Source organism: Brachionichthys hirsutus, chromosome 16, assembly GCF_040956055.1.
Source record: "Brachionichthys hirsutus isolate HB-005 chromosome 16, CSIRO-AGI_Bhir_v1, whole genome shotgun sequence".
NCBI lineage: Eukaryota > Metazoa > Chordata > Actinopteri > Lophiiformes > Brachionichthyidae > Brachionichthys > Brachionichthys hirsutus.
In genome coordinates, this window is record NC_090912.1 from 4,172,132 (window position 1) to 4,195,609 (window position 23,478).

Below are 23,478 nucleotides of genomic sequence, written 5' to 3' on the forward strand. Positions count from 1 at the left end.
TCAGGAGACACCAGAGCAGGAATTCCTCCTGGTGAGGCTGTAGAGAGGTGTAACATGGGCTTGAACACAAAAAATAATTACCGGTAATGGCAAATATTTAGATTGATGTGCTTTCAATACATTTTGGTATGTTCAATATATGTTCATACATAAAAGCAAAACTTCCAGTATATTGGAAACACATTTGGAAAGTGCATGTTTTTATTATCTATGTATGTTATGTGTACAAACCGCTGTGGCCTTCAGCTGCCCTCTACCGGATAGATGAAAAACTACATCTTCTCCCATAATGCACTCGTTCCGTTTTCTTCCCGTCATTCTCTGTCGCGAGTCCTCTGCGCCAGGCAAGATGGCGGACCGACCAGGTAAGTTCTCTGCGCCCTCTGCTATAAAGTCCGAGTTTTGTTCGGCTTTCTCTTTTCTTGTGGTGTTATGTTCGAGCTTTCATAGGCGGTGTGTGTTTTTCTGTCAGACGCACCATTAATAAAACACCGGAAGGTTTTTGTGGTCGTGGAGGCCGCAACTCAAACCTCCGAGACATGTCAAGGACTTTGCTTGTCATTGTCAGTTTTTAGCCAGTCGCAGCCCTTTCGTCGTTTATATCTAATAAAGTGTCTTTATCGGTCACTTGAAACTCAAGAATTAGTTGCATTTTACCTGCTAAATGCAGTTGGGTTTATCGCTAGCATGCGCGTTAGCTTAATTGTTACCCCCAAATGCTAATTTTCTCTGAATTTGATCCCAAATTAAATTAATTCTGAAAACCTAAACTAAACATGTCGCGCCTTGCTTTATTTCACATATACAAGTGTTTGTCTAGCACGTGTCAGACTAAAATGCCCATCACATGTCTTGACGTTTGTGAACATTAAGCTTTTCCAATTTTTGCTTAAATATTATTTGGATAATTATCCAAATCGCAATGTTTGTTGTTTTTAAACCCTATATATAGACTAATGAGTTCATTTGTTTCCACTTTTCCCAGTTCCCGTAGTTGCTAAGCAACTGAGGGATGTGAAACTGTCTGAGCTTGGAACCTGGTCTGCAGGTCGAGACTTCAGCCCCTCAGGCATCTTTGGAGCCTTCCGCAGAGGTGAGTAACGCTGTTGGTCAAAGTTGTATTTATTTTTTACCTAAAGTAATATCCTTGACTTTTCGTTCTACTAGTAGCTCTGAAAGCGATCGAGAATGAGCGTGTTGTCACACCGTTGTGCTCAATCCCGTCTTCCAGGTCGTGACCGGTACTACAACCATTACGTTAACGTAAAGAAAGGAGGAATCGGCGGCATAACGATCATGCTGGTTGCCTACGTGGTTCTCAGCTACCGCTGGCAATACGAACACCTCAGTAAGGAACACCAACTCCTATTTTCCTTTATTTGTCTTCAGAAAATGTCTCGTCTGATATTCATCTCTCTCCTGCTACCTCGTTGAGCAGAACCTGCATTCAAACATCTTCCTCCATCTTGTCTTCCAGAACAAGATCGCTGGAGGAAGCACCACTGAGGCTCTCCGGCTGCTTTCATACCTTCAGGGGTCGAACTTGAATCTTTGCTCCCCCCGCTCTCTTTCAGATGTTCGTAAATGTTGTGACCAATAAACATTGACAATTATTGAATATCATTTGGATTTCACTTTAAAATGAAGTTGGGTCGGTAGTTAATGCCTTCGAAACAAAGGTAAACACTAAAGCCGCACCTAAAACAAACATTTATTCTTACACACTACAAATTGAGAATACGTTCAGACACGCCCCCCCCCCCCCCCCCTCCTCTTCGGAACTACGAACCAAACCCCATTAAGAAAAGTTAACCTGTATTCCAATTTAAGGCATCCACACTAAGCAAACGTTTAAAACCTGATCAGCGTGATTGTGGAGTGAGTAAAATACAATCTGATCGATTTGGGCTCTACCTATAGAATTGAGTACAAGTTTACATTCCCATAGGCATTGATCACATTTTATACATATATACACTCGCATGTTTGAATGGGTTATTACATAAGTCTTGTTACTGATGCAGTCACATGACCTCAGAAACTGAGCAATCAACCTGAAGGAAGCAGAAATTGTTCTCCAGCTGTACTTCAATAATGTTGGACCCTGGGCACGGTGCAAATTAAAAGTTTCCTATGCAGTACAAATATCGCACAAAACTGCAGTTTTAACCCACACTGGCAAAGAAGAGGAATCGTTTCATTCTTCCCGTTTCCGGTCTCATAACAGACAGACAACAGTCAGCGTTTAAGTCTTAGTGCAGTTCTGGAGTGAAAGGGGGGGGTTTGATTTCTCTACTGCTTACATCGGTGGGGGGGGGGGGACTGATCCACAACAAGGTGACCTCAAGGCTGCAGGTTACTGTCCACTCAGGAAGGCAAGATGGCCTTTATTGCATTTGTTGGCGTAGTGGCCCTTCTCACCACACTATGGAGACAGAACGATGAAGATGTTAATGTTAATGCAGCAGGAGGTGTAAAGATCTGGAAATAACTTTGAAAATACTTTTTAAAGCTCTGCCAGACTTCATAGATCTAATACTGATCTTCTCTTCTGACTCGCGAGGAAGAGTAAATGTATTCAAATTTTAAGGGAACAAAAGGGAGCATTCATATCAATGCCAACAGTGTGTGAAAAACAGATTTTGAAGTCAGTCAGCAGAGCGATAATTAGGGGGCTCACCTTGTAGCAGGTGACCTGATCCAGTGGCCGTGGTCCTCTACTGCCAATCATGTTATTTGGCTGAGAAATCGCCATCTGTGTGTGATTCTGCGTCCGCTGACCCGAGATGGAGTGCGTCAACTGGATTAGAGAGAGCGATGTACGACCCATCATGGACACAGGCTGCAGCAAGAAAAGAGAGATGAATTCAGTTTCAAGCAGACGCTGGAATAAAGGGAATCGTTTTGGTGGCGTAGCGTTTATAGCGATGTGTGGTTGCCCGTATTCTCCCACCTTTATCTGGTTCAGTGCTTGTTGAGGTAGAGGAGGCTGTTCCGCAGTTCCCATAGGCAACTCAAAACGAGGACTGTAGAAGAACATATGGATGGCGAATGTTCTTAATGCCAAAACAAGAGATGCAATAGCAGAAAATGAGAAAATAACTTTCCGTTACAAGAGAATCAAACGAAAACGATTACATACTGCATGAATTTGCAAGCTTTCCCCTCCGGGCAGAAGCCCACCAGGTAGTTCACACAGATCACCCTTCTGGTGTGTCGGTGTCTGCAGTCGGGACCTGACTCAGGAAGAGGAAATTCTAATTAGTAGGGCAAGCTGGTACAACCAGTCTGCTTAGGGGTCGTTAATATCAGAATGTTTACGTCCCACAGAGTGCGGCTTACCGTGTTTGCAGAAGCCTCGGTCATACCAGGGACAGTCTTTGATCTTGGACTCTGGATCGATGTGCAGGAACGGACATTCCTTGTTGCTACACTCGCCTGGAAAGGTCAATACAGGTAAAGAAACGATTAATGAATATGTTCAGGGCGTCGGACCTCATCTTAAGAAACATTGAGTGAACTAACCAAACTTAGAGTAGAAGTAGCATTCGGGCATCTTGGTCATGTCGTATTCATGGAGAAACTCGCACTGGTCTCCCTTTTTACACAATCCTCTCAGCCAGTGCTTACACACCACCGTCTTCTCTCCACTGATGTGTCGGAATGGACACATCCCACCTGGGAGCAGAGACAACAGCTACAATGCAAATGCAGCAAATGCATGTGAACCCTAAAGGCACCCAAAACAATAATAATAGTCTAACATTTCAAAAAAACATTTCATGCGTTTATTACAGTTCACACAAATATTTTGCACCATCATAAAAATATTAAAGAAGCTTGATCATTGAAAAACAAAAACGTAAAAATAATAATCATTAATAATAATCCCTTTCAAAAATAAGTTATTATTTAACTATTGAACTGCTGTCATGCCGTCTTTTAGCTTTACCTTTGAGACAAGCTGCTCTCATGAAGTACTCGCACACAGCAGAGCCGGATTCTGCAGAGAGATTATTAAAACAAACTGAATCGAGGACACAATCAATGTAACAAAAACGAGCCAACCTGCCATGAATAATCATCCTTTAGCATTTAGCTAACGTCGCTATAATTTGCCGAATGCCTGTTAGCATCAAAACACTTACTGTCCATGCCGGGGAAGGGCAGAGGCTGCGCGCCTAGCTGCTGCTGCACAGCGATTTCCAGGTCAAACTTGATGTGATCCACGTTGGCCAATAAGTCCTGCATGTCTGCGTTAGTTTGCTGTGTCTGGTTTGGCTTAGCTAGCTTGAAGTTTAGCTAGTTAGCTCGTGAAATAAATGTCCACAATGAGGCTAGCTAAGCTAACCAGGGAGCTCCTTAACTCGAAACACTAGAATATTTTCTTGTTCGTAGCCTTACGGGCTGTCTTCAAGTCTAACTCCGAACACTCGGTGCGTAACTTTAGTTAGGAACAGCTCCTTGTGCTTTCTGGATGGACCGTCGGCGCGCAGATTGACCTCTGACCTGACGGAACCAAGGCAAGACCAAACGATAATCGAGCGATGACGACAAGAATACTAATCGAAATAAATGTGAGCCTTTTTTTTTTTTTACTTTCATTTAATACAGACGCTAATTAATATTTTCAGTTAGCCTCAAGAAAAATCCTTGATTTTAATATTTCTAGCAATGTATTTAAGACTTAAATGACTAATAAGGAGTTTCTGCTAGTTTAGTAGTTGGAAATTTATAGAAAGCTTGTTTCTGAATTCATTATTATGACTGCAATTAACTATAACACATTTTTATTTTTCAAATTGTATTTATTGTAAATGTGTTGGTACAGTAAATAATGCTGATGATGTCACACATTGTACTTCAATCTTTACTACAGTGTGTGTGGATTTAAACAAAACAGCAGTTTATTTTAAAGCATGCCATTTTCCTAATGATGTCATTGCATCAGTAAATAAAAGTCCTTTCATGGCTTCCATAACCGTGAAAATGGAACCTGGAATCACATTCGTATCATTGGTCATTTTTCTGAAATACAGCTATCAGCCATAACATGACCACCTGCCTAAAATCACATACATCCCTCTTTAGCAGCTAAAAATAATAAATAAAATGTTGTTTTAACTCTAGATTAAAGTTCAAGTGTAATTTTAAGAATTGAGGCAGAATCAGTAGTGGAAAACAAAACTCAGTCAAACTACAGCAAAACCGTAACAACCCTGAAATTCTGGTGGACAATTAAGTCTTCAAATATATTCTTCATCCTTCCCTGGTGGCATCGGCGTCAAGCGTGGATCTCTCTACAGCTCAGGGAGGCCAGGCATGGGGAACTGACCGGCGAAAGCCTCCACCTCGGCCCGGATTTCTGCCACTTGTCGCTGGAACTTCTCTTCCTGAGCCAGAGCCTGGATGAACTCCTTCAGAGGAGCCTTGGGAGCAAGACTTCCCTGCACCTCCAAGGTCAGAGCGATACCTGCAGGAGACAGAAGAGGAGCGAAGGCTGCAGTGTGTATTTATATTCTAGTTAAATATGTCCAGTAATTATTACGTCCCTGGAGTATGAGCAGATAATTAGGTATAAAAGCAGCTGGAAATTCAGGTTCATTCATCGTTTCTTGTCTTGTATTTATTAGGTGTTTTTTTTTTTTTTAAATCACCTCTGTGAATGAACTCTGCCACCTTCTTGAAGTCGTCTTCCATCAAGCCTCTGGAGGTCAGAGCTGGCGAGCCAAACCTGAGGCCACTGGGACGCAGAGCACTCTTATCACCTAAACAAGCACAGATGAGACATAAAAAAAAAAAAAACTAACCATGCAAAAGCTAAGATGAATAAAATAGTACACGCAAACTCTACCTGGACAGGTGTTCTTATTACAAGCAATGGCACAGGCTTCCAGAACTTTCTCAGCTCGTCCTCCGTCGGTTCCTTTGCTGCGCAGGTCCAGCAGAATCAGATGATTGTCAGAGCCGCCTTCACGGGAAGAGGAAACGACATTAGTAGAGGTTTTTGTTTTTTTCACTATACATGCTTACACCTGGGCCTCGTCGTCTGCTGCAGAAACATCGATTCATCAGAATGTCCTCTTTGGTACAAACTTAAAACGCACATGCAACACGCCAGGCTCATTTCATTTATGCGGCGATGACATCTTTACACGTCTTACGTTTAAAAAGAAAACATTTCTTTGTGGTCGATGCACGCGGCTCCCAGAGAATGAAGACGGCCGTTGAAAGCTTCTCGACTCTTACCTGTGACAATCTTGTAGTCGTGGTCGATAAGGGAGCTGGATAAAGCTTTGCAGTTAGCAAGAACCTGCTGCTGGTAGGCCTTGAACTCCGCTGTCATGGCTTGTTTGAGAGCCACAGCGACGCCTGTTAGTGAAAAGAAGTCCGGTGTGACACGAGGGAATGGCAGTAGTAGCGAGGAAGTAAAGGGGATGGTGATGCGTTCTGTACCTGCGATAGCATGGTTGTGTGGTCCTCCCTGCAGCCCAGGAAACACCGCCTGGTTGATCAGAGACTCCAGGTTGTACGGAGTCTCCTTGCCCTTGGGATCCACACTGCGCACACCTAGAGGGTGAAACAACGCCACGGTCAATTTACAGCGTCAAAACACGCGACTGTACGCGGCCACAGAAAAACAGAGGGAATTTATGACTACATTCTTACGACTTCTGCTTTTACCTTTTCTGTAGAAGATGAGTCCAGCACGGCAACCTCGCAGCGTCTTGTGCGTCGTCGTGGTAACGATGTCACAGTGCTCAAAGGGTGAGGGCACCACGCCGGCAGCCACCAGCCCACTGATGTGAGCCATGTCTCCCATCAGATACGCACCGTTCTGATTGGCCGTCTGCTTCAGGCGGGCGTAGTCAAGGCTGCGGGAATAGCAGCTAGTTCCTGTTGTTGGGGTTATTTGGATTTAGATTCTACATTGAAGCGGGTTTGTTTTAATGGCTGAAAGTAGACAAAAGTAAAATTCTAAATGTGTGCATTCAAGGACCTGCAATAATGAGTTTGGGGTGGAACAGCCGTGCGTTTTCTTCAAGCCGGTCATAGTCAATGTAGCCAGTTTCTGGATTCACCTAGAAACCAGGAAACCGGGTCACAGCAAATCCACCAAAGCACCAAAGCTGCATGTGATATACAAATCCATGAGCAAATGCTGCGTAAATCTGAAACTCTGGCCCACGTTAGGCGTGCAAAATAGGTAACCATGGCGATCTAGTCATGTTAAAAGAGACACAATACAGTCCATCAGTCATACTTCACTGCAACCTCTCAAGGGTTCATCAATAACCACTCCAAACCTTCCACTGGTACTGTGTAGATGTTCAGTCTGATTTTATTACAGTTTAATTATTAGTCATTCCTCTTGTGCGGTGACTTCCTGGACAACTCGGCGTTTACCTTATACGGCATGGACTCAAAGAAGATGGATGTTGCTGAGATTTTCTTCTTGTCCGTCATGAAGCCGTGCGTCAGGTGACCTCCATCGGGAAGGTCCAGTCCCATGATCCTGCCATGGGGCTCCACGATGGCCGTGTAGACGGCAAAGTTAGCGGGCGAGCCTTAAAGAGAAGCGCAAGCTGCGTGACGATGGAGACGAGTCTGAGCAACAGATGCCAGATTGTTATTTGGGTACCTGAGTACGGCTGCACGTTGCAACCCCATTTGTTTGAGTCCAGACCAAAAGCTTCCAGCGCCCTTTTCTGACAGAGTCTCTCCAGCTCATCAACATGCTCCGTTCCACCATAGTACCTGAAAACACAGGTTGTACTGATCACGGCTGACATAAGCATTTATCAGCGATGAACATACCAGGATAAAGCAGAACGCAGTTACAGAATGTCTCTAACTGTGGTACCTCTGACCGGGGTATCCCTCAGAGTATTTGTTGTTCATGCAGGAACCCAGAGCTTCTAGAACAGCTCTGCTGGCAAAGTTCTCCGAGGCGATGAGCTCCAGCCCGTAAATCTGCCGGTGCTTCTCCTTTTTTATGATGTCAAACACCTAAAAATACACAAACACTGAATTCATTGATTAGTCAAGGGATAAGAGCAATTTGAATCTCAAGTACTGAAGTAGAAATGATACCAAATGTTCAGTCGTGTAAACACCAACGGCATCTCAAGTTCTAGTTTATTACGGTCCCAAAAGGGCAGTTTTGTTTACAGTGTCTCGTCCAACAAAGGACCAAAAGGGTATTCTGGTATTTAGTGTATTTCACAGAAGGTTATTGGTGCTGCTGTTAAATCATTCCTGCATCATCACAGAAAAATGGGTGTTGTTCTGTTCCTAAAATCCAATAATAATAATAATGTACACAAACCTCCGTGTCGTTGATGGACAGAGGCTCCTGCAGCATCGTGCTGTTTGAGTCCCGCACATCTTTCCTCGCGCTGTGGCCGTTAATTGACATGACGGACGATTCTTTGGTCGAACGAAGTGGAAATCTGAAGAAGGAAAAATAATTCTTTATTTGAGGATAAAATGAGAATCAGTGTAAAAATTGCATCTGCATTGTTTGTGAACTTGTAAATCCTGAGATGAGGGGGGAAAATGTGTTTTCCATTCCAGAGAGCGGGATAAATCTACATCAGTTACCGTGGTAACTCACCCACTGAATACTTCTTTTCATTCAAATTCAAAAGACTAGCTGCATATGAATTACTGGTTTTACTGGTCTCTCCGGTCTCAAATTAAATCTATTAGCATCTCTGAAATTAAACTACCAATTGCATCGATAACTGCTTGTGTCAGCATCGAGTATTTGCTACTGCACAGGCCTTGTGTGAGCGATCAGCCTCATGACTGTGATATTTACTTTTGTAGAAAATTAACCTTTGATATATATGAACATTGAGAAAAAAAAAAAAACCGCTTTTGCACGAGGGGAGGAGCCAAGTACAAAGCGTTCGAGTCAGCTCAGATCATTAAACAATGAACCTTTGAACGTTGGCCGACACTGATAAACTGCAAAAAAAACAAGGGCGAATCGATAACATGATGCTCAGCAAAAAAAAAAAAAGATTTGGGGTCTATCAAATGCTCATACGTCAAACAATTATTCAACAGCCAACAAACATCTCAATGTAAACTATCAGTATTATTTAACTACATTGATGCATAGTTGTTGTTTTTTTGTTGCAGCTGATAAACGTCACGCTGCTGGTGCGGAAACGCCGTTAACCTGTACAGTAGCTGTGTACAGAGATACTGCTGACATTACTTAAGTATTTTAATAACTACAGTTTTATTTCTTCTACTCACCAGCTCCGCTAGTTGCACCCCCGGACCAGATCTCAGCTCAGCCGCTCAGAGAAGAAAGCTGTTCAGGGCGGAGGATAAAGTCCGCCAAACTTTCCACCAATCAGCTCAGCGGATTCACTCTTCTTCTCTGATTATGTCACCATTACACCGGAAGCGTTACCGCCGCCTGTCGGCTCGGCGCGAGCACATTCTGCGTCCGGTCAACACTATCAGTGACTATAACAATGTAATAATACCTAATGGGACATTAATATGGTTGAGGTATAATTTGAAAATAATAATTGGCGCTGAACACATTTTCTTTCATCAGCGAAACATAAATCTCCATAATTCAGAAACTTTGTAACTTTTGAACAGTTCAGACACAAAATTAATGCATGGTATTCATTATAATAAGTCGGGGCAGATAAAAAAATGCTAAATGTTTCGATTTTGATGCAACCAATTCTGCCTGGTTCAGAAAACCAAAGGAACGTTGCTACAGGTACACCTTCATACTGATTCTTAGCTTTTTGCGATCTTTGTCAGAGCCCTTCTTTAATCTATCAGAATATACTCAGCATTAATTGAACGTGCCTCAATCTGTGTGTACCGTCAGATTAGTCTTGTTTTACTCTTGTCATTCTCATATCAGTGTACCTACATAAACAATAAAGCAGCATCAACAGTATTCTCACAGGGAAATGAGCAAATAAAGAAATTTACAGTTTATTACTGATTTATCATATTTTCATGAGTATATTATATACAATGTAAAATTCCAAAATAAACATAGTGGCAAAGCTTAGTCAGCAAATAGGTTTACCATGACAAGTATGCCATTTTAATACCATGTACATGATCATAATTTGGAAGAGTTTCATTCTTAATGTACATGATGAACGCCATTTTCTCAAATGTAGCTTCGGACTGTTGGAGGGATCAACGAGGTCGTTACACCAAAGCAAAAATATTATGCACAACCCCTCTCCACTGGTGTCGCATCAATCGTTTCACAAATGGTCATATGATACAGAAATGTCAACATCATAGCTCTTCCTGTAAAAATATTGAAATATATATTGCGCCAGTCCATGACCAGGTGAAAGTGCCTCTGATAAATACTGTGCATCATTTCATTGAGAGCGAGTTCATTCCTCTGGCCGCTGCTGCTGCTGCATCTTTTGCATCTTTTGCTGCAAGTAGAAAATAAAAGACAGACACCATCAGCTTGACTCATCGTCTGGACATGTCTGAGCACTGCCTCTAGGGACTCGCTACAAACTATCTGGTCTTTCTTTGCCAAACTACCAATTAAAAAGAGTATGGGTTTCACTGTACCACTCAAAATATTGAGTAATTGATTAAGGCTGACATGGGTTGGATTCCGCATGCAGACCTTTCTCTGTATTCCTTCTCCTACTATGTATTTTCTGTCACACTTTCAACTTTCTCGATAAAAAAAGAGCTACAAATAACCAAAAGAAACCCTCTAAAATGTTTAGTCTTTTTTTTTAGGAATTGCGCCATTATTTCAGAAAGTTCTACAAAAGTAAGCCTTTCAAAAATTTAGTTGGCAAAATCACAGATGCTGCTGATAAGATTTTTTTCAAATGCAGTAATGAAAATTCGTTTTCATGTACTGAACAGGGTTCAAATTATGTAGTTTCTGTTAATATATAGACTCACTATTTAATATGATCCTCATTGAATATAATAATAATTTTAATACATTTGTTGCTCACCTTTTTTCTCCTCGTCTTTCTTTTTTGCTGCGTCTTCTCTCTGTTTCTTGATGATGGCGAGGCGAGCGAGGTCAGCTTTGGCCTGGTCCGTCTTCCCTGCCAAGTGCATCTTCATGTGGCGCTCCTTTGCTTTCTGCTTCTCAATCTCCTCTCTGTGTCAGAGAGTGTGTCAGGTGTCAAAAGCAACGGAAGAAAAAAGTCATTATCAGACATTTACTATCGCTGAAAATATCTTCACAATGAAGTCCATTGAATTCATTGATAGAACGTGACTCATTCATGTATTGCAACAGAACAGACACACCTCTCTCTCCTTGATAACTGCTTGGGCTCATCCAGCTCGATCTGTGCCACTTTCTTGGACTTCTGAGCCACTCTGTTGGGGTTATCAATTTCTATCAAGCCCTCCACGCCGGCTCTCTTCCTCTGCAAACGCACAACATCAGCTGACGGCAGCCTGACAATGGTTCAGCACAGCAACTTGTTATAAAAGCACTGTCGAAGGCTGTGAGATAAAACGCTTTGTGACTAAGACCACTAAGAGATGCAGCAAGATGGCGGGGGTCAGCTTTATGGAGCTCTCTGTCATGTACAGAGCCAGGGTAAAAAAAAGAAAGCACAAGCTGTCCTGGCTGACCCGACTCACCCGCTGTCCTCTGAATACAGGCTGCTGCCTTCCGGTCGTCGGTACATGGTACCAAAGTGCAGGACAAAAAGATTGCAAAAGTCATTTCTTCCTGCATCCATTGGTTTTATCATCAGCCTTTTATGACCAGCTTTTATGCCACTTGTGCACTTTTTATGTTTTGTTTGTGCGTTGACTGAATTGTGGTGTGTCTCTGCTGGCTGTGAAACGAATTGCCCCTCACGGGGATAATAAAGTTTTCTGCTCTGATCTGGAATCTCACCGTTTTGTCTCACTACAGTAAATACCTTATTACAAAGGACTGTGTGCTTTTAAAAAAAAATCAAGGGATTGAAAGCTATTGTTTAGCATACCAGGGAATTTTCATCATCGCTGTCTTCTGATCCTGATGCAGGTTGCTTCTCTGCCAAGGAATTTGGAGTTGCCCCTTCCCCCTCCCCGTCCTGCTCCTGCTGTCACAATTAAATGACAAACGGACCACACATAGGAGAAAATCATTATGACACCCATTCAAAGTGCGTACAGCTACATAAACATTTAGGCAAACAGGTTTTTGTTCCATTCAAAAACCTCAGCCAATGATTCACATTTAAATTTGTCTCTTGTAAACTGTGATGTGTAACTTAGTAGAATAAGCAGATGCATTGATTTGGGTCTTACAGGCGTAATTCAACAGTTATTAACTAAATGCAGGGGCCAAAGATGACTTCTTCATTCACTGGAGTTTAAGGCAGTGACTCAATAATTACTCCATTAGTCATTAAAGTTATGATTTCCAATGAAGAATAATGAGTTGTACTTTTAAGAGATGTTGGACCTAGCAGTTTTTTGTTTTGTTTTTTAAGTCTTGATCTATAATTACACTAAAGGATTTTTAGAAGGACGCTCTACCAACCTGTTCCCTCTCCTTCTCTGCCTTCATTTGGGCGTCTATCTCCTCGGGGCTGGTATATGTTCGGACGCGACCCTTGTGACCACCTTTCTTACCTGCAACGGTGACGAAATAAAGAAGACGACGTCACATATTTGTTAAAACGTTTGTGGTCGTTGAAAAGACTGGTTTAAGAACAGGCAAAAAAAAAAAAGAAAGAAAAGAAAATATACTTTCAGTGATTTTACTGATTTAACACAATACAAAGTTTAAGTTAGAAAATACTATACATGTTTATACTTGTTTTACACGCCGCCTGGATAGCTTACTGTTGGATGGCTAACAACAAGCTAACAATTAAAAAAAACTCCAAGAGTAAATTGCAAGGTTTAAGAATATTCTTACCTCCTCGGGGCATTTTTATTTATTATTAAATCCTTGGGTTACACACAAACTGTCGGTGTCAATGAAGCACTAACATAAATCTAAATATGAGAACCGCACCGAAGTGACAGCTGCCTAAACTCTCGGTCGAGATGAGTAACACTGCTCTCAGGTGTTCAGCTACTTGCCTGTACAGAAATAATTCTATATAAGGGATCTTGTAGTATTCAGAGAACAATCTTGCCACTATAGATAAAATAAGGAGTTTATTTTTATACAAACTCCATGTGGCAGAATAAAAGTTAGTTTTGAAAAATTATAGACCTGAAATTGTTTGTTGTTTATTTTAGGGCAATTTACTAGTATGCTAAAGTGATGCAATATGTACGACAGAGACACGTGAACTTTCGTTTATTCTCACCATACCATCTTTATGCCGACTTAAATAAATACATGTATATGTACTCGTGTTATGTGCGAACAAAACAGGATATTTGAGAAGTAATTAAACAGCATGCAGTATGTTTATTTGTGATGATGACGTCATTCAAGGGACGACAGTGCTAAACGGGCTCCCACACATGACGTCAAATTAGTGCGCCTTTAGCTCCGACACTCAAAACGAAAATACCGTAGCTTTTGTTGTACTTTTTTTTACCAAACAGAGCAATATGCCCAAAGTTAAGAGAAGTCGGAAGCCTCCTCCAGACGGCTGGGAGCTCATTGAACCCACTTTAGACGAGCTGGATCAGAAAATGAGAGAAGGTAAGTCGATAGAGTTTGATTATCCCCGATGGTGCTTATTTGTTTGAAGGCCGACGGAAACGTTGAGCATAATGTGCTGATAGTGGTGGTGAAATAATTTCATCCGTCATTTCGTATTTTATTAAACTTCTTACATATGTCAATACATTTTTTATACGTATTGGAAGTTGTCCTCCTGTTAATTCGTACGAGTGCAGCAAAATTGTATTAAGATACTGTATTGTGCTGCATCAAAATGTATGTTATTATACATGGTGTTATCACACCTAGCTCAAATTGAATAGGTGTTTTAATGACACAAACAGGTGTACCATTGATTTAAATTCTACCAGGTGAAGCTTGCGTTTCTCATTTTTCACTGTATCTCAGCTGAAACAGAGCCACATGAGGGGAAAAGAAAAGTGGAGTCCCTTTGGCCAATTTTCCGGTTGCATCACCAGAGAAGCCGATACATCTATGATCTCTTCTACAAAAGAAAAGCCATCAGTAGAGGTACAAAAATAATGTAGTATCCCCGTCTTCCTTTGTCTCAATGTTTTAAACAAATGGGCTTGATGCTAGACCTTTGCGTGTCCCCTGACAGAGCTGTACGAGTACTGTATCAAGGAAGGCTATGCAGATAAGAATCTGATTGCCAAGTGGAAGAAGCAGGGATACGAGAACCTGTGTTGCTTGCGTTGCATCCAAACACGAGACACCAACTTTGGAACCAACTGTATCTGCAGAGTCCCCAAGAGCAAGCTAGAAGTTGTAAGTCTCACAGAATGTTGCTGATCCTTGTAAGATTGTCTATTTTTTATCATTTTAATGACCAATCCTGGAGAGATCGTGTATAAAATGCATGTACAAGGTTAAAATGGGCCCTATGTGTTACTTTATACCCTTTGATGAGCAGATATAAATGGTGTAACTAAGATAGATAGATATATGTGATTAAAGTCAACATTGAACTTGAACTGTGCGCTTGTTGAATACAGGTCTGTATAAAATGGTGCAGAAAGTCTATGTTTCAATTTTTAAGAGAATAGGTGAAAGCATCAGTAAATGAAGACTTCGCGTCACCTTTGAATGCCCGTTCTTTTCTTATGTGTTCTGTTTTCCCCCCCCCTCTCTGCAGGGAAGGATCATTGAATGCACTCACTGTGGCTGCAGAGGATGTTCTGGTTAAGTGTGTTGTTTCTCGCCTATTGAGGATTGGGTCTGAAACAGTTTGTCAAAGTGACATTGTCTTATTTCAGTCACCTCTATTAGAAACAAATTACTGATAATCCTCAGATTCCCTAGTAGGGGTCAGTGTTTGATAATTATCAAAGAGGGGCCAATTCATAGCCAGTTTTTCTTTTCTAAATAAGTATCGTATGCCCTAACCTCCAAACGTAGGAGTAGTAGTAAGTAGTTGAAGTTATGTGTTTTTGGATCGTGCCTCTTAAGGTCATTTTAAATGCCACCGTTTCATTTTATGAGGCAGGGAGGGAAATAAGTTTTGTTTGAAATGTCAATGTTTTAAACCTTAAAACCGTTTCTTCATTATTGTTCTTGTTAAATCTGAAATTAAACCATCCTGATTCACTTGCTCTTGTTTGTATTTTATGATCCAAGTGTGTTTTTTGTGATTTATCAGTGTTAATCTCCTAGCATATTTAATTCTATGAGTTTTAAGTAGTACATCATGACAAAACAACATACTTTCCTTTCATTTTAAATTGTGTGCAATGGGATCTGTCTGGCTCTACTGTTAGTCAAATATGTGTATCTGCGACTCATAATTGTGTGAATGTGGGTGTGAAAGAATATTATGTTATAAAAAAGGAAGGACACTTTTCCAAACCCCGCAGCTGCTAAAAAAACAACCACCTGCTGCATGTAAGAAACAGCAATATTTGAAGGCCGAGTTGGAAATCCGCTTTGGTGCATGTTTTGGGGTGACCGCAGTGCAGGTTTGCGCCGTGGCCACCCTCCACCTCCCCCATTCCGCGCCCCCTGTTTCAGGTCATTGAGCCATCATATAGAGAATGTCTGGGGAAGTAGTCGTTAAATCCCTCACTGCATCCCGCTCTCCATACCTCCCCCCCCCCCCAAACAGTCACATACAGCTGTCAGGATGATTATGTGTGAGTTTGTGTCTCTCTCTCTCTCTCTTTGAGGTATAACTAAATTTGTCTCCATGACTAGGAAGGTCTGGGGAGTTGTGAACACACTCTCAGGGGTTTACACACACACACACATAATTACCGAACATGAAGTCATTCATTGCACAGAAGCCACAGGTGGCCAAATAGTTATTAGAAACAGAATAAATTCAGGTGGCAGAGATTGGATTACATTGGTGGAAATAAGGATAAATCATAGTGCTTCAGAACGCTAGTTCTTTTTTTTAATGTTTCTTAAAATTGTTGTGGCCTTCGTCTCCTGTCTCAGACAGCATTCTATATGAGTGCCTAACGTCAGCCTGTATCTATTAGAACGGCCATTGGGGAGGAGGAGCAACAGCTGCTTCAGGTCTGAGGAGTCGAGATTGGTGCTCCACCCTGGATCAGATCAAGACAGTGACGCTAATAAGAGCCGTGTCCCTGAACGCACCACGGCAAGCTGTGGCAAACGCAGTGGTTTTCCTTTTCACATCAGTTTCTGTGGCAAAACTCGTTCACATGCACCTTAACGCCAAATGCTAGATGGAACATACAGTACACACCCTGTCCTGTACAGCTGATGGGGAGGAGAATCGAGGTGTGGCAGGGGGTGAGGGGGATGAAGAATGTCTTTCTATTCTTGAGTGTAGGGTCGAGGGAAGGAGGTGATTCCTATCTGAGTGATGGCTTTCCACAGAAACACTAAGTGGATGGAGACATACTGAAGAATTCCCAGATCCCATCACTGCCAGGCAGGTTGGAGAGATGAGACCTTCGGGTGATGGCTGGTTTTAGAGACGTGACCATATCAGGAGGGAGATGGTCTGATATATAAAAGCTTGGCCTCAGCTCCCACACCCAGATTCCTTCCGAGCGTACCTTCACCTCCTGCATCGGTGAGTTTAACCGTTTAACTTGCAGTCATCCTCTACTCCTTCCTCTATTCACCTTAAATACATTGATTCCTGTTCTCTCTCTTGCTCAGGCTCTCTCCGTCGTGGCCAGAAGGTGAGTGAGTTGGTTGGAGTCCGTTGGTGGCAGCGTCAGGAGCCATTCCGGGTGCGTATAAAGGGGAGTGCGGGGACAGTGTGGACCCCATGCCTTTCCTGGTTCCCTCAGAGAAGGAGCGGCTCGATGCTGTGAATAAATCATATGACATCAAGCGCTCGTGCTGGGTCAAAGATGAGAAGGAGACTTTTATTGCCGGGGAAATTCAGTCTGAAGACGGGGACAAAGTCACCGTCAAGACCTCCAAGAACACCGTAAGATGACACCTTGTGTCCCTGCAGGAGGAGCAGGCCAACAGCAGCTTATCTAAATACAGGAAGACGGTCCACGACCTGGATGATGCTGAGGAGCGTGCCGAGATGGCAGAGATGACCCTAAATAAAGTTAGGATGAGGAACCGAGCCTCCGCCACCAAGGGCTTCACCTCGGTGGAGATTGTCCAGGTCAACAAGCCTGCCAACGCAGGACAGGGCGATTAGAGGGGAGGGGGGGGGGGGGGTCACACACGGGCGTCTTGTCTTTATGCTTCCAGAGTGACACACACCCATTCAGCCCTCCAGGCAATGCATGAGAGAGTACAATTGTAGCCACCACGGGGGGGCTGTTTTGAAAGTCTTAAATATTTAAATGAGTCTTTAACATCACAGTAGTTTTAACATTTAGGTTTAGGATTGGCCTCTTGTGCTCAGTCCATGTTTCCCCGTCTGTCCCGTGTTTGTCCTCAGTCAGGTCCCATGTTGTCCATGTGTAAGAGTCCAATGTGTGAATGCAGAAAATAGACCTTCCCACTGGAGGGCGGGGTGGGGGAAGCTGTGTTCTCACGTCAACGATAGAGAGCCCACCGATGTGTGTCACTCCTGCACCTGTGTGTGTGTGTGTGTGTTAAAAGCCTGAATAAAACTAGAGCATTGAGCTCTGTGGCTTCTTTAAAGGACACATAACGTAGATCAGCATTGGATGAAAATAGGACTTGAAGTCTGTGCTAATGTGGTTACACACAAATTGCAGTTAAGAATAAACACTGTTCTAGAATCAAAGATTCATTATTGGTATTAATAATCAGTGTACAGTCAAATCAAATGTCCCGTTGCTGAACTGCCCCTGAAGAAGTGATGGCAGGGTAATAAAACAAAAGGCAGCACCCTCATACATCAACATGGAATTTATTTTCATCTCAGATGAACGTTTCACAGTTTATACAAAAATCATTAGAAAATGCCGAAATCTCAGCTAATCCGAGTTTAGAGGCTTCAAACACCGAAGGATTGAAGGAGCATCCGGGACCAGTTGATGCTCAGCCTGAGCTCCAGGCCAATCAAATTGCTGCCCTACAGTTCCCTCGATGGCCAAACGCTCTCTTCACGCTGTGAGAATACGGGGCAGCAAGTTTTACCACAGCCAGAGAATCACAGAGCAGATTCCTGCCTCTCTCTCAGCTGATCTGAGGACTGTCTGAACTAATAATCACAGACTAAATGTCTTTATGTACAGAAGTACATGAGTGGACCGTAATTACTCAGTATTATGCTAATATACATGCCCTGCATTCAAAGTTTCAAACACACGCAAATGAGATTCTCGATTCCAGCACGCAAACACGCCTGCCTCATCCCACAAAGCTTCTAAACGAGTCTTTGGAGGGTTCAGACCGCCGTCGTCACGGGTCAGCGTACGATAACGAGGGGGGGGGAGAGAAGACTGTACACGGGTTCAATTAAAAACTGACAACTGAAAAATTTTATTGAGCCAATGCAAAGAGGCCCCCCCTCTCGATCAGAAGAGACCATGACACTGGGGCAGCGAGGCACTTACACAATCAGTTTCTCCAACACAGTGTGTGTGTGTGTGTGTGCGCGCCATCAGTGGACACACAGCTACATTTATATATATATATATATATATATATATATATTTTACTCAAACATCCAACACCCACTCACAGATACTGGTTTCCACATTAGCGCATGTTTTTAGCGGTTGGCACATGTACATGCAAAGCATCAGTTTGGCCAGCGCAGGCGAAACCAAGGGAGGAGGAGGAGGAGGAGGAAAAGAAGAAGAAGGTGCGAGCAGAACACACAGACAGACGACAGGCTCTGGAACACTTTCAGCATTTGAAGAAAATAAAAAAAATCCCTGTCTTTGATCCTGCCCCTGGCCCCTCCTTGTGTCACATGTTCATAGCAGCACTAGAGGAGCTCTCTGATTGGTGGGTACAGGCCCCGCCTCCCCCCGCAAAGTCAGTCAGTTTCGAGGATCAGTGGTGGTTGCTCGTTCTCTTCTTCCAAACGCAGGTCGTTGAGGTCGTCCTCCAGCCCTGCCCCCCCAACAGCGCCCTGCTCATCGCCGTAACCTAGGAAACGAGGTCAAAATTCACACGCTCAAGGTCTCTAAACCACAAAAGGTATCACGTCAGCACTCGGTTGTTGTTGAACGCTTTGGGAAACATATTAATAGTAAGATTTGGTGTCAAATTTATTTTTTTACTCCAACTGTTAACAAAGAGAAGGAAAAATAAATCACTAAATGGCAAAAGGCACCACTTTGCATTGTTTATTGTTTAAAGGTTGTGGCTGAATTGTGTCCAGTTTGGTGTTAAAACATCAAACAGACTACGTAGATAGAAATGAAACGTGACGTAAGAGGCGGTTGGAACCCGATCTTAAATCGCGCTGCTAAATTTGTTGGGGGGGGAATAACAACATGTTACTAAATAACTGTATAACAAACCTTTAGTGACTGCGGCACTGTAGGTTTGGGCCACAAGAGGGCGGTCATGTGACCCCTGCTCGAGGATCTCATCGGATGGCTCAGCAATGCCATCCAACCTGAAGTGAATTACGGCAGAGATTCAGCAACGAACTCAGTTCTGGCTGCAGACAGTGTTTAACTTCAGACGTGTGGAGTATAAATTCAGCCTCTCGGTCCATCGCGTTCACGCCGTGTCACCTGTGCTGCTTCATCAGGGTGCATTCCCCTCCCTCTTGTGGGTCCAGGTTGTACAGGTACAGGTAACCATCGGCGGCGGCCACCAACAACCTGGGAATCTTCTGGATCCTAATTTGAAACAACAACAAAAATAAATAAATTGACAAACATGAACAAAATAATGTTACTGTTATGCCGCACACGCTACTCTGGGCACGTAGGGGTTTGTGTGTGTGCGTGCACTCACACAGCTAAGGCGCAGATGTTCTTGTGTCCGCAGAAAGGCAAGCGTACAGTAGCGAAGGCTCGCCCCTGGGTGAACATTTCCGTAACCTGGGAAGGCAGGTACGTAGTCGACGCCATTAGGACCTTGCCCAGGTAGCCTCCCCATGTGGTCGGCTCTTCCGCCGGTCTACACACACACACACACACAAACACACTGGATGTATAAAGCCTGTGTTTGTCTGAGGAACGGGAAGCAGGACGCTCGCACCCACAGCGGCCTAGCATGAGGTCTGAGAAAGGTACGTACACGTACTTCTCCTTCTGAGTTTCTAATTTGAAGATGTGCACCGTCTCCGTGTTGCTGGAGGCCGAGAGGTAAAGGCCTTCCATACTGAACGCCAGTGAGCAAATGCTCACGCACCTAAGATAAGAAACACGATCAATGTCAGCACTTTGCAGTTAAAACACAAAACTGTAGCACATCAATAAATCAACTCCTTCACCTCTTGACTCCTCTTCGAAACTCAAAGAGCTTCTGTCCCTCTGGGATTGAGAAAACCCGAATGACTGTGCCCTGAGAGGAAGTGAGAGAGACGAACAGAGGATGACGCAGGAGACGGAGCAAAAGCGACAGATTTACTCAGCTGGGGGGAAAAAATTGAATGAACTCTGTAGTCACGGCTTTACCTTCTCTGAGGCTGTGGCCAGTTTGATTCCACTGGCATCGAAAGCCAGAGCGGCTAATGGGCTGTCGTGGGCGGGAATCATATTAGCCGCTCGCTGGAAAACAACGATCAAGCTCTAGTTAGAGATGCAACGTTCAGGAAGACAAAATATGAAGCGAGAAAAAAAGACTGGCGTGAAAGCTAAAATATCAGGCAGGGCTCCAGGCTGATTTGCTACACAACCCCACGCCCACCCGGTGGAGCGCTGTAGGTACTTCATTAAATAACAGTAATGTAGGGCTTTACTAGGTCCATGGTAACCTACCAGGTTCACTGTGTCAAAGACTTGAACTTCTCCTATTGTAGCGCTGCCTGGATAGGCCAGGTAACAATTGTCATTGCTGATGGAAAGGGCGCACAATCCTGGAGAAATACGGGCAAAAAAAAACAAAGCGATTAACAAATAAATACTAAAGAAAGAAAGTCACACTTGTTAGGGGACACGGAAATGGCGCCTGCAGTGTTGAATTCATTTTTTTGTAAATCTGTATAAATATTATTGAACCAATAGCAAACACAACGATGCGGCTTTTAAAAATAAATAGATAAGGAAGTCATTTAGCATCAGCGCGCAGTTTATCCTGCTTTTTAATCATTCCCGATTCATTATTGTCCGACCTATTATCCGACTCACCTGAAGGGTTCGGCGGCGTTTCTCTGATCGTGTGTAACACTTTCATATCTCGGATGTTGTGAATGTAAAGCGACTCCTCCAGACAAACGATCAGCCTCTGGAGAGGAACCACAAAACACCAACAAAATCACTGTCTGAGAAAGACCTCCATCTATTTCCTAAACACACTGACATTAGCTAAACCTTGCAGGCAGCGCCTGATGACGCAGTGAAAGTGCCTTATTTTGGTTTGGTCTCATCCGCCCACCTGTCTGTTGAGCTTGACAGCTAGTATGGTGTTGGAATAGGAGTAGTTGCAGATCTCAGTTCCCTTCTTGAAGTGACAGACCTTTAGCTTCCTCGGCGCCTTCAGGCTGACAATGGCCACCAGGCTGCTGGAGAACAGACGCTCCACAATACACACATCCTCCGTGTCCACTGCGAGGGACAATTGTGAGCAGTTAAGCGAGTGAAATACTCCAAAGGGAACCACCACATAATTAAAAACTTTCGAGTCACGGGTGTTGGCCACTGCGGTGCAGCTTTACCCTTTGTGACGGTGTTTCTTGTATGAATTAAATGCGGAAAAGATTATTGAATGGGTGAAGGCAAAGTGCTGACAAAGCCGATTCATATTTAAATATTACATTAGTGCAGTGAATGTTTCCTGTCTAGATAAGTATCACACACAAAAACGCGATATGTACGAGTCAGCACTACTATGACAGAGTAATTCTTCGGTCACTTACAAACGCAAGCTTTAAAAGCCATTTTACTAACTGACACAAGTGGCTAAATAAAGAGATTTAACCTTAAAGCATGCAGTAGGAAGACGGTACAAACAGAGCTTGGATTACACTTACTACACTCGTATATCTGCTCCAGTTTGTCCACAGAGGACAGGGAGAAAAACTTGTATCCTGATTTGGTGCCAACTGCTAAGGACCTAGAACAAAAACACAAACCGAGAAACGGGAGCATTGAACAATTATTGCACCAGAAAGATATTACACCCTCAGCGCACGATAACTCCATTGTTATTACGGCTCAGGGAGACGGTGGCAACTGGACACTGAAGGGATCAGCCAGTTTAATACAAGTGGAGCCATGGATGCAACAAAGGAGCTGTTCTACAGTAACTCCAGCTCCACGAGGTCTACAGCAGACCCCAAATTTAGAGAAGTGACATCCGTGCACCACAGCCACGAGTGCAAACACGTGGGTTGTGTAGGTGCATCTAAAGGAATACAGTGACCTTGTTTGTCTTTTTACAGCACAATAAGGACACTGCTCTCACGCTGTAGCAGCAGGCCCGAAAAAACTACAGCGTCGATAATACACTGCACTCAGTGTATTATTTATAACAATAGTTCAATCATCCCCCCGCCCCAAAAAAATAAAATAAATTAAGATGACCTGACCTATAAAACGAAGAGTTAGCCTCGTACAACACAGCATCATGCTAGCTACACAGCTAAGCTTGCGGCGAGTGAAGCAAAAATAAAGCGTTACCATAACAGAAAGATGTAGTTAACGTAATTATTGCTAACATCACCATGCATTAATAAGAACTTTAAGAAGAATAAAAAAAACACAGACTGTCTCTCATCCCACGGGGTACCCGGACAAGTCCTCATGAAGCTAGCTAGCGTTAGCTAGCATAACAGCACAGGCCGTGGGATCCCCAAACACTTTCCCCGGGCCTGTCTTACGTGTTATCCTGATTAAAGTTGGCAAACAGGAGCTGGTTTCCGCCAGCATCCCCGCTTTGACTGGCCAGGTTCATTGGTTCGGCAGCATCGACTGTTAATGCTCCGGTTGAGACAGCAGCAGTCAGGCCTCGGTTACCGCTGCGATCAGAGTGAGCGGTATCTCTTCAATGAGCCATCTCTTTTTTGCTAGCCCCGCTGGACTGATTGTTGTTGTTTTTCATTGGGACTTCTCCTTCCCCTTACTGCGCATGCGCCGAGTACGCAACGTGCCGTGCTTTTAAAGAGCCGGAACAGTTTTGACAAGTGACGTCATGACAGTGATGGCGATAATTAAATACGACTGTGAAATATTATTCATAACTTATGTTCCCTTTATGTCATCATAGGTTATAAAGAGAGAAAGCAGAATCAAACCAGCTGCAAATGCATACAATACAGCGAATACAGTAATGTGTTACAGTTACTCATGACATTGTGT

At 43.2% G+C, this 23,478-nt stretch overlaps 6 protein-coding genes across 7 annotated transcripts; 2 read left to right on the top strand and 4 right to left on the bottom strand.

The window, feature by feature from the left end:
- Positions 1–311: 311 nt before the first annotated feature.
- atp5mf (ATP synthase membrane subunit f) lies at positions 312–1,613 on the top strand. Its single transcript, XM_068750189.1, has 4 exons — positions 312–365; positions 986–1,093; positions 1,232–1,348; positions 1,478–1,613. The coding sequence occupies exons 1-4, from the start codon at positions 350–352 to the stop codon at positions 1,504–1,506; spliced, it is 270 nt and encodes an 89-aa protein (XP_068606290.1). The 5' UTR covers positions 312–349; the 3' UTR covers positions 1,507–1,613.
- Positions 1,614–2,321: 708 nt separating this feature from the next.
- On the bottom strand, positions 2,322–4,450 carry cpsf4 (cleavage and polyadenylation specific factor 4). Its single transcript, XM_068750200.1, has 8 exons — positions 4,149–4,450; positions 3,953–4,003; positions 3,526–3,678; positions 3,343–3,438; positions 3,143–3,236; positions 2,954–3,026; positions 2,681–2,842; positions 2,322–2,425 (listed from the first exon to the last, which is right to left on the bottom strand). The coding sequence occupies exons 1-8, from the start codon at positions 4,249–4,251 to the stop codon at positions 2,357–2,359; spliced, it is 801 nt and encodes a 266-aa protein (XP_068606301.1). The 5' UTR covers positions 4,252–4,450; the 3' UTR covers positions 2,322–2,356.
- Positions 4,451–5,300: 850 nt separating this feature from the next.
- Positions 5,301–8,419, bottom strand: shmt1 (serine hydroxymethyltransferase 1 (soluble)). The gene is made up of 11 exons (XM_068749999.1): positions 8,330–8,419; positions 7,865–8,010; positions 7,643–7,758; positions 7,408–7,568; positions 7,001–7,082; positions 6,685–6,897; positions 6,457–6,570; positions 6,250–6,372; positions 5,855–5,971; positions 5,658–5,768; positions 5,301–5,473 (listed from the first exon to the last, which is right to left on the bottom strand). The coding sequence occupies exons 1-11, from the start codon at positions 8,417–8,419 to the stop codon at positions 5,301–5,303; spliced, it is 1,446 nt and encodes a 481-aa protein (XP_068606100.1).
- Positions 8,420–9,948: 1,529 nt separating this feature from the next.
- On the bottom strand, positions 9,949–13,048 carry pdap1b (pdgfa associated protein 1b). Of its 2 annotated transcripts, none has more exons than XM_068750115.1 (6): positions 12,917–13,048; positions 12,536–12,627; positions 11,994–12,089; positions 11,299–11,420; positions 10,995–11,146; positions 9,949–10,445 (listed from the first exon to the last, which is right to left on the bottom strand). In XM_068750115.1, exons 1-6 carry the CDS (start codon positions 12,927–12,929, stop codon positions 10,381–10,383), a joined length of 540 nt encoding a protein of 179 aa, XP_068606216.1. In that variant the 5' UTR covers positions 12,930–13,048; the 3' UTR covers positions 9,949–10,380. The 2 variants fall into 2 exon arrangements, with proteins under 2 accessions (XP_068606216.1, XP_068606215.1); XM_068750114.1 differs by having other exon boundaries at positions 11,994–12,092.
- A 443-nt stretch (positions 13,049–13,491) lies between these two features.
- On the top strand, positions 13,492–15,223 carry bud31 (BUD31 homolog). The gene is made up of 4 exons (XM_068750210.1): positions 13,492–13,660; positions 14,030–14,152; positions 14,244–14,410; positions 14,778–15,223. The coding sequence occupies exons 1-4, from the start codon at positions 13,567–13,569 to the stop codon at positions 14,826–14,828; spliced, it is 435 nt and encodes a 144-aa protein (XP_068606311.1). The 5' UTR covers positions 13,492–13,566; the 3' UTR covers positions 14,829–15,223.
- Positions 15,224–17,944: 2,721 nt separating this feature from the next.
- Positions 17,945–23,201, bottom strand: wipi2 (WD repeat domain, phosphoinositide interacting 2). Its single transcript, XM_068749544.1, has 12 exons — positions 23,001–23,201; positions 22,152–22,234; positions 21,557–21,726; positions 21,310–21,406; positions 20,941–21,038; positions 20,638–20,730; positions 20,454–20,524; positions 20,258–20,371; positions 19,973–20,137; positions 19,747–19,854; positions 19,528–19,625; positions 17,945–19,150 (listed from the first exon to the last, which is right to left on the bottom strand). The coding sequence occupies exons 1-12, from the start codon at positions 23,072–23,074 to the stop codon at positions 19,038–19,040; spliced, it is 1,284 nt and encodes a 427-aa protein (XP_068605645.1). The 5' UTR covers positions 23,075–23,201; the 3' UTR covers positions 17,945–19,037.
- Between the last annotated feature and the right edge of the window lie 277 nt (positions 23,202–23,478).